This window comes from Syngnathoides biaculeatus, chromosome 12, assembly GCF_019802595.1.
Source record: "Syngnathoides biaculeatus isolate LvHL_M chromosome 12, ASM1980259v1, whole genome shotgun sequence".
Lineage (NCBI taxonomy): Eukaryota > Metazoa > Chordata > Actinopteri > Syngnathiformes > Syngnathidae > Syngnathoides > Syngnathoides biaculeatus.
The window spans coordinates 19476291-19490994 of NC_084651.1; the positions used below are offsets into that span (position 1 = coordinate 19476291).

Sequence of the window (14704 nt, forward strand, 5' to 3'; positions counted from 1 at the left end):
TTATTTTGTATAGTCTTGTCAATAATTTGTGTTTCTTTCATAAATGTTAACTAAAAAAGTAAACAATCCGTATTCACCTGGAAAAAGGAAATGCAAATTAACTGTACTCAGCATGTACGGAAATTTGGCCGAAAGCGCATGTTCTGAGGTGCTTCACGTACTGCGAGCGGATTGTACGCCGAAAGTCATCAACATAATGAGCCTTGTCAAAGGAAATTCAGTTACACCAGGGATGCTCATTGTGTCCATCGCGAGGCAGTGTGACGGCGTGCCGCCACCCCCCACCCTCACAAAAAAAGGCCGTTAGACTACCAACCACCTCGTTGGTTCATTCAGGTGTGGCCAATACTTCGAGCGCATGCACATAATGGAGCGTTCTAGCAAGCCGACCTCCTATTTATGGCAGTCCCGCAATGCGTGCTCCCTCTGTCCCCTACAACAATACATCACGATTGCCAAAAGGAATGTTTGTTACAATGTATCACTAGCTTGTTGCCACTAACGCCGATTATGTTGAACTAAACTTTCAGCATCTTCATTACATTGTGCGGGTATAGACAGTTCATGTTTATTCCTTGGCAGGCCAGTGCATTTAACTTTTATGTATTTTATTTTTAATTTACAGTTATACTAATCCAGTAAATTATTTTAAGGTCTTGAAATTCCATCCCTAATCACACCAGCAACTTTATCTCCGAGCATGACTGACCACACCCGTACATTTTTCAAATGTGAGCGACTGATTACTACATTCTGACAATATATGGGGGATTTTGAATTGTAAGATCGGACTTGGAAGACAGTTGACTTATTTTCATTCATACAGGAATCCAATAAGAGAGTATACAAGGCCATGTGGCAAATAGCAGAAATTCACTCGGAATTGATGTTCCTATAAAAACATTTATAATTATCAGTAGATACTGCATGATGGTGGTAAAGCACTACTTATCTATTAGACATGGCTGTGGGCTGACTAAATCAAGTTCCTCCCCTCGCTTCAACATAGTTCCTCAGCACCAACATGCCGAAGATAGTGTCAATACTTTTACAATAGACAGGGCTTTGGCCTAATGACAAAACCAGTAATTAGAAGTTTTTAAATGGAGCATGGGTTTAAAAAAAAGACAAAATTTGAATATATATATATATATATATATATATATATATATATATATATATATATATATATAGTATGTATGTGGGTGGGGTACACTGTACTCACACCCTCCCTCTTGCATAGACTAACATTCAGTTGTGAGCAGTGTCATAAAAACTCAGTCACCGTCTGGCATCCATCGGCAAGTTGGGATTGATGAAATAAACATATTAGCAGACTGCACTCATGTCCATGACTGAGCCTCAATGTTGTTTTATTCTACCGGCAACCATGCTAGTACGTGCCGTCTGACCACCTTTCCTTGTTGATAAAAGTCGTCCTCCTAATCCAACCACACCCAAATGGCCACAAGACCCCCCCCCCAGCTTTCTAAGTGACTTTCTTGTGATTCTTCTTGAATCAATAAGGAAACATGGTTCAGTGTTCCGTGTTTGTGACACCGACATCTGTGTTGCTCTGTTCAAATGTGGCATCAGTAGCTGTGAGTTATTTTTGCCAGTGGTGTTCGCCTTGTGGTTAACACTCATGGCCGTAACGTCTGTCTTTACAGACTTGTGTATCTGAAAGCTCTGTTTATGCTTCTAACAGCGTGCCTCAGGTGCACCCATCTACCCCCATGCTAATCATAGAAGCCGTTATGCCATTGCCATTGCTGTGTTCACAAGCTTTAATTATTCCAGTGAACCATGTTCAGAAACCTGCTTGTACACAGCCATCATTACGTCGCGTCGGGCGTCAGCACCCCTTCTACCGTATGTTTGTATAAGGAATGTAGAACTGGTGTTTGCTTAAGTCCCATATAGTCGTCCTCCCCATTATTGGAAGGCAAGAAGTTTAACTACTAAATGTGGAATATCTCTTGAAGAAAATGAATCTAGTGACACGTTTTTTCCTACAGATAACTTGTTTGATAGAAATGTGCAAATGATAGCATTTGATGGTCAGATAAAACAAATATTGAGCTTTACGGAAGCGCTCACAAACAGTATGCTTCATACAATGAAATGAAATGCAATGAAACCTTTATGGAAATGAACACCCTGCCAACAATCAAGTGTAGTGGATGATCCATAAAGTTGTGGGACTGCTTTTCTACCTCTGGTATTGGCGGCCGTGACTATCACAAGTATCATGAGATAAGAGAAGGATTTAAGAGCAGAATGTCCTACCCAGTGTAAGAGAACTTGATTTGAGCCAAACATCAAGGGTCCTCTAGGACAGTGATTCCCAACCAGTGTGCCGCGAGAGCTCTTCTGGTGTGTCGCGGGAAATTATCAAATTTCACTCAATTTATCATATTATTTATTTACAACAAATAAGTTATCTTTGTTCATCATTCTATAAGAGTGGCATATAAAGACAGAACATATAAAGGTGCTTCCATTAGACAGCAGACAGTGTATAATTGACTTGCGTATCCAGTTTTTGTCTGTCTATATATTTTTATTCCAATTTTACAACCTGAAATTAGTCAATATCCAGGGTTCCACTCAGTAGTCATGAATAAATGTGCAAAAAGTTTTGTAAATAAAACTATCCACACAGGCATGTGAAGCGCTTTCCTTTAGCCTGTTGCATTTAAAAAAAAAAAAAGGAAAAAAAAAAACCCTTCTCCTGCCCTCATTGACCCAATTGTGTTGACTTAACCTTGTCTCACTGCTGTGGGAGCTCCCTTGGTTTAAAAGTGTACAAATTAGTGTAACCTGTTTTGGGCTTGCCGGTGTGCGTGTGAGGAAAGGGGCCTATCATATCAGTAGTGTGCAAGCAAGAACGGCACGCTTACAGTAATCTGCTTTTTCACTCTCCAGGTCCTTTATCCAGGCACAGCAGTTTTCCTGTAGGTTATTCTTCCTATCCCTCCACAGGAAAGCCAATCCCCGCTGCTGTTTCCTATCTTGAACTTTCCTCCAAGCCCCTGGACTCAGACAAACCTTTCTTTTTACATTGGAGTCCAACCGAAGCTGTTCTGGGATTTCACAGGGGGTCTTTTTATGAGCCTCTTTTGTCATCTCTCCTTGTCATGTGACGTGACCTTTTAACTTGGACAAACAATGCGGCTCTTCACAGCGGCACACGCTATGCTTCATCTTGCTTTTTTTTTTTGTCCCAATGTGTAAACAGAGATATTTCTTCCTTGCTCTCATATTCCAGGAACACGGTGGCCTCCTTCGAATCTTCCCAGAAGGAAAATCCCAATTTGCCGACATAGAACCCAAATTTGACCGTCTGCTTTTTTTCTGGTCAGACAGACGGAATCCCCATGAGGTTCAGCCTGCTTTTGCTACCAGGTGAGCTTGACTGCAGATTGTGACGTAGAACTCATACTCATATATACATCATCATATTTGTCTAACGGCAGTGCTTCCAACCATTGTTTTTCAGGAAATTATTCAATTTCACTTAATGGTCCCTTAATTGACTCAAACTAATATATTTTTATTTCTCTATCCATTACAGCGACACATAGTGACAGCTAAAACTATTAAATGCTTTTCCACTAGGTAGTCAGTTTTTTTGGCATGTTTGTATATGGTGGTGTACTTATTGGTACGAATAAAGGTTGGGAAACACTGACAATTTATACCAGGTCTAGGAACACTTAACAGTTCTTTTGATGACAGTATGGCCCTTCCCTTCCGGGTTTAAGCACTTCCATGGTCTGATTCTTTATAATTGGGAGCTTGCAAAGTACTAATAAGCAGAAGGATTTAAAATGAATCCCCAAAGTAGGCTTGTATGCAGTCAAAATCACAAACAAAATTCTTAATGCTGTAATACTGCTCCTCCTAATCTTTGTAATAGCTTTTATTTGCATACAAATTCATTGGGACAAATTGACTTTAATCTATAGGAATCTTCAATATGTGCATATGGAAGGATTGTCTACTGCTAATCGTCCAGTCTTGGGGAGAAGATTCAAAATAGCTGTCATATATGTGAAAGGAAAATCTTCAAGCATTTCATAGTTTGGACTGTAAATGTTTACATTTGTCAGAAAATAATTTGACACCCTTCTGTGGAAAAGAATAACCAAAATATATTTATCTTCATGTTTGGCCCAATGGACTAGCGCATTGACAGAAATAAACGGACATGCAATAATCCACAGTTGAACCTCAAGACTTTTTGTCACAATCAATGAGATTGTTCCTCCCGTCGGTTATTGAACAGGACTGCCTTGCACAATAAACAAATTTATAAATGAAACTACATCAAAGCCCAAGGTGCACCTTGTATACGTGTTGCATGATCAATAGGAAGATTCCTCCTATCAGTTATAGGTGATAACCGCCACAAGCCACAGTAGAAATAAACAGACTCCAAATGAGTGCCACGGTACAGTGTGAGTATGCATCAAAGGGCGATATCCCACATTGGAAAAACAGGTCTATAATTCGATGTGTCATTCTAAAGTGATTATTTATAGTTCAACTGGTATTAATTAAAGCCTCTTTTAGGCAAAATAAACCAAGGCATTTAAACCAGTGAGCAGGTATCGCAACTAGTTTCCTGCGAGCCCCGCTACTTGTGGACAAATTATAGTCATACTCACCTTAAGTGGTGCAGCGCATGGAGCCCTGTTCACCCTCCACGACATAAACCGTACGTTTGGCTGCACGCACTCAGCATCACTTTAGCGGTGAGTCAGTGCTCCCATTCTGTCTCTGCAGGTATGCCATCACCGTGTGGTATTTTGATGCAGATGAGCGAGCTCGAGCTAAAGAAAAGTACTTAACAGGTAGGGCCGGATGTGCACTTCCAAGTTCCTTGTATTCTGCATCTGTGGCGGGTTAACATGGGAACAAATGTGCTGTTGTTTGTTTTTCCTCCCTCCATGTAGGTGCAGGAGAAAAAGGAGTAAAGGTTGAACTGGGCAAACCATCCGATCCCAGCTAGTGCAAAGCCCGCGTCCGGTCCAGCCAGCCAGCTTACAAGTCCTCTGTCACCAAAAAGTGGCCGTGAGAGAGCATGTGTGTGTTTTACATGGGACAGTGGATGTTTTTGGAAGAAAAACAAACATGGACAGCCAAGTGTGTTCATATTTAGTCAACTTTGACAACCCAACGGACCTTGAATGTCATGACATTGTACTGAAAGGGATGGTGTTTTTTTTTTTTTTGTTTTTTTTTTTAAAGTTCCCTTTTTCGGCCCAGACACTTTTCACACAACTCGCAGGAATCAAGCTCATCTCGTAGTGAATTCCTTAAAAGGTACAGCATTCTGCATAACCTCAACGCATTATGCTTTTCTCATGGAATCATCGTTTTTTATGATACTGTCTGGAACATGTTTGAGTGTGCATCAGCGAGGAAAGAGATGGATTAAAAACACATTTATCCTGAGAGAATTACAATGGTCTTAGTATGGATTTCTTGTCCACTTCAAAAAGCTGTTAAAGTCATACACTCACCGCTTACAGAAAATGCAGTTTTATCCTGCCCCCTGCGGACGGTTAATGGTATAGCACTGTTGATTTATCTGAAGATAACTTCCGTACAATGGAAATTTCTCACAAACGGTCAGTAATTAATTTAGTCACACATGTCATGCAGTCAATATTAAATATTGTAACTGTGTTGTATGAGTTAAGAACCCATTTTTGTATAACTTTGGGAAATTATTTTTTTAAATGTTTAATTTGGTGACAAATCAGCAGTCAAAATGTTAAATTACCACACAGTATTTAATTTGTCCATTTTTAACTAATTTTAAGGTACAATTTGTGTACATATCTATACATTTTGGACTTCAGCCTTAGTGTCAATAAAACGAATAAAACAAAAACAAAAATATGGCCTGTTGCTCTTTTTCCTTAGCCCAGGTCACTACATACTGTTTAAAAAAAAAAAAAAAAAAAAAAAAATCATCTTCAGTTATGGTAAACTTGATTAAATTGATTGCTGTAGTGGTGTCGAGACTGTAGACCACCACATGGGTGTTTCAAATGATATACTTTTGACTTAAAGGGGAGAGATCAGGTTGGTTGTACAACACTAAAGTTTGGTGGATAAATACCTTTCCGAGTGTTAAAAAAAAAAAAAAAAAAGTGAGCATTTGATGTTACACAACTTGTCCTTAGATTGTTGAAGTGTGACCAATGTGTGTCCACGTGCGTCTCAATGAATTGAAATCCATCTATGGTGGCACATGTCACTTATTAAAGTACCCTGCAAAGATTAAAGTGAATCAACTGGACCTTTTTGTTGTTGACGCTTCACCTTTCATTTTTTGGCCTTTAAATTTTGACTGACTGTCCTACTTACCAAGATGGATCCACTGTGCAGCAACAATCTTAAAATTGGAACAAGACTCTCCTCCCATCAGCCACAAAAGACGACAAGAAATTTGTCTAACAAAGTTCTAACTCAGATTTGTGAGCCGCTGGACTTCATCACACCACAACAAAGAATTCAAAATGTACTTATCAATGGCTTGGAATTATACAGGCACATTGCATGAAGTTTCTAAAGATGTTGTTCATATTCTGGAAAAGGGAGGACTGCTGGTTTGAAAACAGTGTAAAAGTAGGCCTTTTTTGTCAATCTAGAAAAGCAAAATCTCTAAAGGTTTGATGCATCACGTCTGTCGTCTGCTTATAGCAACGTCGTGCAGAGCAGCCCTAATGAGCTGTTTGCCATCAATCCAGGGAATTATCAGGTGGGATGCAGAATGTTCCGTTTACCACTCACACCAGGCGACAACAACACCCTCTTGTGACCATCCCCACGGGACTCCCGAAACAAAACAGTGAGTCCACACCCAAAAAAAAAACAATCAGAGCTGAAGAAGCCTTTTGGATTACAAGGTGAAACAAGAAAAGTCCAGTTTTCCCTCTCCAACTTTTGCAGAAATCCCTGTACAATATTATGTTGGTTTACTATTCTTTTTTTTTTTTTTTTTTTGTAATTTTGATCATGTCGCTCATAACTAACAAATAACTTCAATTTAAGAAATCAGAATATTGCATAAAATAAAGGTCCAAACATCTTAATAGAAAATCGACCAGCATTTGGTCATTTACAGAGTGTTAAATCTTTATAATGAGTTTCACTTTTTCAATTAAACTACTCCAATTATCTTCCACAAAATTCAAATTTACTGAGATGTACCCATACATTACTGCATGCACAAAAAGTATCTTTAGTTGTTCTTGTCTAGGTCAAAAATAAGTATGGCTATATCAGATGAAAATGACAGTTTACTACATTCTGACTGTTTTAAGGATTTAAAGTATATATTAATAAATCGGTATGAAAAGGAACACTCATACATTACAGTTACAGTGCATAATGCAATAGATCATTGAATATATTAATCAGAAACGAAACATGTTCAAGAAGATTGGGCCCTCTTTGTACATGGATTGTGCAAATTATTTTCCCCATCAGTGGTCCTTCATATACTGGCAGTTCTTCTCTGGAACTCATGTGAACGTATCGAGTCTGGTGTGCTTCACGGGGATAACAGTGTGTAAAAAAACATTTGGAGTCAATAAAGTCATTGTGACCTCTTATCAGTAATGGCTGAGCTCTTCTGAAGGAGGCGGCAGGTGGTAAATGTCGTCCCCTCCGACATACGAGCCGATGCTGTTGCTCTGGCCCCCCCACTCAAAACTGTCGGCAGCCAAACTGGTGCACAAAAAAAAAAATAAAATAAAATAAAAGCAAAGTTGGTGGTTCGGCTTGAACCATTTTCACTGGTTACCGCATTTCTTAGGAATGATGTTTGACACTCATACCTGGCTTGGATGTTCTGAGGCATGACGCTCCACGCGAGGTCATCGTCACTGTCGTAACGTCGAGGGTTGTCAAAGAAATACGCCCTGGAGGAGAAGACGTGACCAGGAAGCCCCGAGCCGGTCTGCAGAACAGCATGCACCCAAAATGAACATGACACTGATACAAGTTTCACTGCAACTTCCTCCTGTCCTGAGGTTTGAACTTTCATCTGTTCTGCGGTGATCGAATTTTCGTGCCAAGAAGGCGCAATGGAACATGCCCGGCGATGACTCACCCTGTCCAGGTTGGGCTGGCGGACTCTGAAGAAGAAAACGACGAGAGACGTGGGGAGCAGCTCCCATACGAACAGGATCACCCCAAAAACGACGTAGCCGAGGTCCCCCAGGGTGGACTGTAAATCTGCCTGAAAGTGAAAATACAAACGCGTCATTAATTCAGTAATTCTGACAATTTACTCAGTGAGTTGGTTTCGCTATTTGATTCATTGTGTCTTGTTTGCAATGCACTTGACTTCATTAATGTTAGGGGTGAGCCAATCACTGCCGACTGCGGGCGAGAGGCGAGTATGCCAGCCAAAGTGTGTTCAAATAACCTAACATGCATGTCTATCTATTTAATGTTCATTATTTTTTATAACACCATTCAATTTTACTGTTTCAAAGTGCTGCCCAACACTGGGTCATTTGGTCCTGGGATGCTAGGAAAGACTTAAAAAAAAAAAAAAAAAAAAAAAAAAAAAAAAGGATTTCACTGATTGATGAGAAGGGCGACACAGTGGATCAACTGGTAAAGCGTTGCCCTTGCAGTTCTGAGGTTCAATCCCGGACCCGCATGTTTGGAGATTGAATGTTCTCCCCAAGCCTGCGTGGGTTCCCTTTGGCCACTCCGGTTTCCTCCCACATTCCAAAAACATGCAACATTAAGTGGACACTCTAAATTGCCCCTAGGTGTGATTGTCAGTGTGGCTGTTGTCACTCTCTATGTGCCCTGCAATTGGCTGGCAACCAGTTCAGGGTGTGCCCGTTGACAGCTGGGATAGGCTCCAGCATTCCCCGCGACCCTGATGAGGATAAGCGGCGAAGAAAATGACTGGATGATTGATGAGAGATGACATTCCAAGGCTTACCTGGTCCGAAACATTGTACCAGTCGTAGTCAAAGGAGTTGATTCGCTTGTTTGAGAGTCCTAAAACCACCAGGTTGTAGCAGGCCCTCGACGTGTACAGGAGGACGACGGCGGCTCCGATGGCGCTTACCTGGCACACCGACGTTCCCTACGTGGTGACGAAAACAATCACGAGGACATTAAAAAAAGAACATGCAATCTGTCCTCTTAAAGACACCGTTCATTTCTCACCTTGGACTCCAGATAAATATTAGCCAGGGACATCTTGGCGATCTTGTAGAGACACAGCGAAAGCGAGACGGCGCACAGGACAAAGAGGGTGTCATTGATGGCCACCCTCACCAACACCACGGCGCGGGCGTCCGCAAAGGACGTCCTCACCAGCACGGCGCACACCAGGTTGACGGCTAAAAACAGGCCGCTCACGAACAGGAAGGCGAGGTACAGCGGCAGCCTGCGGGGGCGGACGGACAAAAGATTCAACTTTGTTGCTCCATCCATAAATGTCGTGACTGGAGCCACTGGCAGTTGAATTGGGAAAGTCGGAAATGGGGGCAAGAAGTTGAGACTTTGAACTTCGTAATTAAAAAGTTAGATGACTAAACTTAAGAAGTATGACCAGTGGTTAGCGTCACACTTCATTTAACTCATCACCCAAAAAAATACCACATGAATCCCTTGAGGTATCGATCAACTGCACAACTTTTCAACTCTTTTATGGTGTCATTTGGCAAGTGTCTAAATCCAAATGGATTTTCTTACCTGTACCTCAGGAGCTCCGGTGCATATTTGGACTTGGCCTTGAACACGACCTGCCGTGAGAAAAGGTCAATTGAGTCGTGTCAGTGGCTCATGTTGTTGAAAAATAACAACCCATTTTCACTTCTCTATTCACAAAAAAAAAAAGAAAAAACAGGAAGCTTAACACTTTACACTTTTTAACCACACACATTTTCTACTGCTGCTAAGAATAAATAAGCGTTAGTTAGCAGCCAACGAGACTATTGTTTGATATTCGAATTATGTAAGCAGATGAGGAATGAGTCACGACATCACCCAAAAAGATGATTGGAACAGAGTGTGTTAAAGTACACGCGGGGACCTGCTGTCAATGAATTGATGAAAATAGAACCTCAGTATGTTCCGCTTTTCATCACTGAGGACAAAAACCTACATGACATAACGCACACAGCATTCGATTAAAAAAAAAAAAAAAAAAAAAAAAACAGTGTCAGACTTGTTTTGTTGTACACTACATTTTAGTGATGGTTGCCCACTGTCGGTTAGAAAATATATCATATCAAATAATTGCCTGTGCATTTAATTTTTCATCATTTTATGGTGGATAAACAGAAGATACAGCCCGCCACATGATTTCATGTGGCCCATTCTTTCTAAAACTGTACCACAATTTAAAATGTTTTACACTTGTAGCACTTTTTTTCATTTTTATCAACCCACCTTTTTTTCTAATAAATTCAACACTAATTGTACAGACTATTTTCGTGGAGGTTTTTTCTGTTTTGTTTTGTTTGAGTGTACCATGAAATGCACACGAGCAAGTTTCATGTGTTCAATGACCGAAGATGGTCATAACTCAAAACACTTGCGTCTCAAATCATCATTCTCCATTGAAATAAATGGAAAAGCCATTAATCCCTGCAGCCCCCCCCCCCCCCCCAAAAAAAAAAAAAAGTAACCCAGAATTTTGGAATGTGTTTCTAAATTAGAAAACGTCACGATAATATTCTACCTTATAAAACTCATACAGTATTGACATAACTACAGAGAACATAAAGACTAAAATAGTTTTTTTGCCTCAGTTCAATGAACACTGTGCTCCTCCTTCTGGTGCATATGCCTTGGCCACTGATGGACAGTATAAATTAATATAGTACAGGCATGTGGATTTACTGTACTGTACATGGAGCCGGTCAAAACAGTAACACACACAATATTTGTAATTTAATCACAGAGGATACTTTCTTTTTATTTGTTTACATGTTGGTCCACTCTATGTCTTGAAATATACTGCTCAAAGGTCATAACAATAATTTAACTATTTGTTAGCCAGTCAATGGTGTTTTGCGTTGCTAAACACACTACCCAACAAACAATCACTAAACCTCAACTGGGAGTGGCATTAACAAGGTTGAAGACCCTTTTATGAAGAATTATTAGGCGTCATGTTTGCCCTCACCTGTGCAAAGTAGAGGTTCATGAGGCTGAGCGTGAAGAACTGCAAGCACACGGGGAAGCAGTACAGCAGCCAGAAGGGAAAAGGCCCCAAAGTGTTGGCCGTCACAAAGTTCTTGAAGTAAAAGGAGAAGAGCACCGTGCGCAGGGCTGACCACAAGAGGCACAAGAACAGGAACACGGTCTGGTAGCTGAAACGCTTGTGCCGGTAGCGCAACACCAACCACAGTTGAACGTAGACGAAGACGAAGAGCAGCAAGTAGAAGGCGCTGTAGACGACCGTCAGACCCAGGGTCACGTAAGGGGGCACTGCCGGGGTGAGGGTGGGCAGAGGGAAGGACTCCCGAGCTGCCTGCGCCGGGGCCTCCATGAGCTGCGACTGTGCCGGCAGGAGGACGAGAACGAGCACCAGCCGGCTTCCGACCAGCAGCGGCCGCGCACCTCAGAAGCCGCTCGAGCCGGCGGAGACGGAGCTTCTCCGAGCGCACGACCACGCGGGCGATGGGAGGGAAGCGGCGGGGGAGGAACGAAGCCGACTTCCCGAGCAGAGGCACATGATCGCCGGGGAGGACGGCCGATCGCGCTCGGGGATGCGCAGGCGGCGGCGAGGAAAATGCACGGGAGCCGAGCAGGCCTCCCTCCCTCCGGGATGGCTGGCGAGCTGGCTGGCTGAACTCGCTGCAGAGCACGCCCCCCTCCGCGGTGACGTCACGGTTCGCATCAGCTGACGCACACGCACTGTACCTTTAACCTTGGCATGGGGGCTGGGGGGAGGCTCCCCGGAGACGTACTGTCTGGCAGTAGCCACTGCATTAGGTACAATGACCATAAAGCTCAATTTTAAGAAAATATTCATTCAATATTTAAACATAAACTGCTCTTAAAAAAAGTGTGTGGACTTTGGGGGTGAAATTTCAGCATGACTCTAAAATGCAGTAGTGTATAAACTTTACAGGTGAATTTAATCTCAGCTCAAAACTTTTCAATGTACGTCTAATAGTTGAATGTTTCAATACGTTTCTTGATTGAATTTGTTGTTCTCTAACAACAAGTTGGAAAGCAAAATTCACAATTGATTTTCCCATTTCCCAGGAAACAAATTTATTTTCCAATATCTGTTTCAAACTGCAGATGACACTTCCTACAGAAACACACAATTTAAAAAAATTCAAATCAAAATAAACTATTTTCTGGTTTAGTGAAGTAGTATTTGCGCTACAATCAAAGTTATTTTTAAATACAACAATAGCAATGATTTCATCATTCAAAGGCTGGAAGCCTCACTAACATAAAAAATCTCCTTTACAAAATTAAATTCCGCCAATAATAAATTTTAACCTTTGCAATTTGTCAATAATTCAAAGTATAACATGATCAAGTTTTAACACCCATTGATAAAGTTAAAGTTAAACTGCTGATTTTTCTTTTAATTTTGAATGAAGTTGTTCTTCATAAATCAAAGATGTCATTGTTGAAAATGACCCAGCTGCATGATGCATAGTTTATATACCATCATACAGTACAAAGTAAACAACGTATTTCAAAGTATGATTCCGATTATATTAATGATGATCTGACTGTGCCAAAAGTGTCTCTTATTATCTTTGCAGAGGTAGGCGGCTAATTTGCTCCATATCTTGTATCGGATCTTATCAGTGAGCAATTGCTGGAGATCCACTAGACTTGTCCCCTTGTTTGATCTTGCAGACAGAAAAAGAAATGCCGTCAACGCAGCCTCAAGCAAATAAAGGAGGCAGCTGTCCGCTAATTGTTTACATCGTGCATTTCCTTATTGAAACTAGGACAGAATCACTGCAGCGTCCACTCGCTTCCAGATGTAAACCCTGATGAGCTCTTAAGATTGATGACTTAAAGGGCAAAAATAAAAAATGCTCTCATCTTCTTGTAGATTATAGATTTTTTTTAAAGCAAATTGTACCTCGTACCTGCACCTGTTTTGCCTTTCTCATGTAGCCAAATAAAGTAAGGAACGTTTTAGAGAACACTCACGATGACATGCGGTTTTCTTCTATGTAACCTACTTTGATGGGGAAAAAAATGCCTATATTTGGAATGCGTCCCACAAATTAAAGCATTAGTATCGTTTTAGGCAGATGACTGGATTTAATATTTATGTACTAAAAAGATGGACGGCCATAGTGCAGAATAATTCTATGGGATTGAGATTTGTGACTAAAAAACAAAAAAAACTTTACTTCTTATCCTATTGTGGGAAGGAAAAAAAGCAAGTTGTCAGTTGTGTTGAACTTTTATTGTTACATTCAGACAGCATCATCCTTTACCATTACCATTTTATGTGAAGTTGCATGCATAAAGATGAACATGTTTAATTTTTACAACTCCCTAGGACCCCCTCTTTCTTTTTAAACAAACAACCCCTGAAGTCCACTGATGGTGCTTCAGCAGAGTTTCTCATAATAACACAAATAATACAAATTCATCAGGATTTTGTGCTTTAGGATGAAAAAGACAATTTGCAGTACTTTTGGTACTCACAGTTGACTTGTTGAAAGATTTGATTTGTTCTGTGAGAGGAAGACTCACGTTTACATTTCCGATTGAAATAATTTCGTCTCAACCCCGTGTGTGATTATAACTACTTTTTAAGATTAGCAATTTATTCAATTCTTGTCTCACATGACGTTACAAGTGTTAATCTCTTGCAGGAAAACTCAATAGTGTAATAAAACAAGGAGCCTTTGTATGGTAAAATGTCATGTCTGGATAGAGTTAAACATGCTCGAGTTGGTGACGGAGGTGGGGGTTGTCTTTCACCTCATTGGGGCATGTGAACATGCAAAAGGCCAAATAGGAGGTCATCTCAACTGACCTTTCACCCGTCATTCAGCACTCTTGTGAGATTGCACACGCCCACCACATGTACTTGAGGTTCAATGGTGTAATGGCAAGCACTCTGGACTCTGAATCCAGTGATCTCAGTTCAAGTCCCGGCGGAACCTAAATTCTTGTACTTCTAGGTCACACTCCGAAAACATGAACGTTAAGTTCCTTGGAGATGAAATTGTTCAATTGTTATATCAGAAGTCATTGGGACAAATGTAAGTGTGAACGACTGGTTTGTCAATATGTGATCATGTGCCGGGCTTACCTTGCCTCTTGTCCAAAGTCAGCTGCGGTAGAGTCCCAAATTCCCTGTAACATGTAACAGGATGAACGGTGAATACAAATCCTGAATGGGTGGTGTATGCATGATTAAAATTCTTTTCAAAGTTCCTCCAGCAGAATACCCATTATGGCCATAAGATGGCACTGTTTTGCCGCGAAGGATACGGAGCGTATATGTTCCTACTTATAAATGAATAAGAGGGCATATATACGTATATACTGTGTACACACACACACACACACACACACCACTGCTTATCCTAGGTTCGCGGCTTATATATCTTCTTGCAAGGCCCGGGGTACATCGTGATCTGGTCGCCAGCCAATTGCAGGGCACAAATACAGAAACACTAATTAACACTTCAATTCTTTAATT

At 41.0% G+C, this 14704-nt stretch overlaps 2 protein-coding genes across 3 annotated transcripts in view; one reads left to right on the plus strand and one right to left on the minus strand.

Moving 5' to 3' along the window:
- The window catches only part of egln1a (egl-9 family hypoxia-inducible factor 1a), a 29909-nt gene extending 23996 nt beyond the window's left edge, over positions 1-5913 (plus strand). Inside the window, exons 3-5 of the mRNA XM_061837091.1 lie at positions 3272-3408; positions 4792-4859; positions 4962-5913. Of these exons, the coding sequence (XP_061693075.1) occupies positions 3272-3408; positions 4792-4859; positions 4962-5017 (261 nt within the window). The 3' untranslated portion in view covers positions 5018-5913. The remainder of the gene's footprint in view (positions 1-3271; positions 3409-4791; positions 4860-4961) is intronic.
- A 51-nt stretch (positions 5914-5964) lies between these two features.
- On the minus strand, positions 5965-13280 carry gpr137ba (G protein-coupled receptor 137Ba). Of its 2 annotated transcripts, XM_061837090.1 has the most exons (8): positions 11186-13280; positions 9748-9797; positions 9367-9439; positions 9217-9258; positions 8987-9133; positions 8135-8263; positions 7860-7981; positions 5965-7749 (listed from the first exon to the last, which is right to left on the minus strand). In XM_061837090.1, the coding sequence occupies exons 1-8, from the start codon at positions 11549-11551 to the stop codon at positions 7635-7637; spliced, it is 1044 nt and encodes a 347-aa protein (XP_061693074.1). In that variant the 5' UTR covers positions 11552-13280; the 3' UTR covers positions 5965-7634. The 2 variants fall into 2 exon arrangements, with proteins under 2 accessions (XP_061693074.1, XP_061693073.1); XM_061837089.1 differs by having other exon boundaries at positions 9217-9439; positions 11186-13276.
- Positions 13281-14704: the final 1424 nt, after the last annotated feature.

Bases quoted from the DNA above. Each gene is read 5' to 3' on its own strand.
- gpr137ba (XM_061837089.1), bottom strand. From the start codon at position 11,551: ATGGAGGCCCCGGCGCAGGCAGCTCGGGAGTCCTTCCCTCTGCCCACC. The intron at 9,798-11,185 runs GTGAGGGCAAAC...TTCTCACGGCAG, and splicing joins TGAACCTCTACTTTGCACAG to GTCGTGTTCAAGGCCAAGTC. The intron at 9,134-9,216 runs GTGAGAAATGAA...GTCACCACGTAG, and splicing joins ATATTTATCTGGAGTCCAAG to GGAACGTCGGTGTGCCAGGT.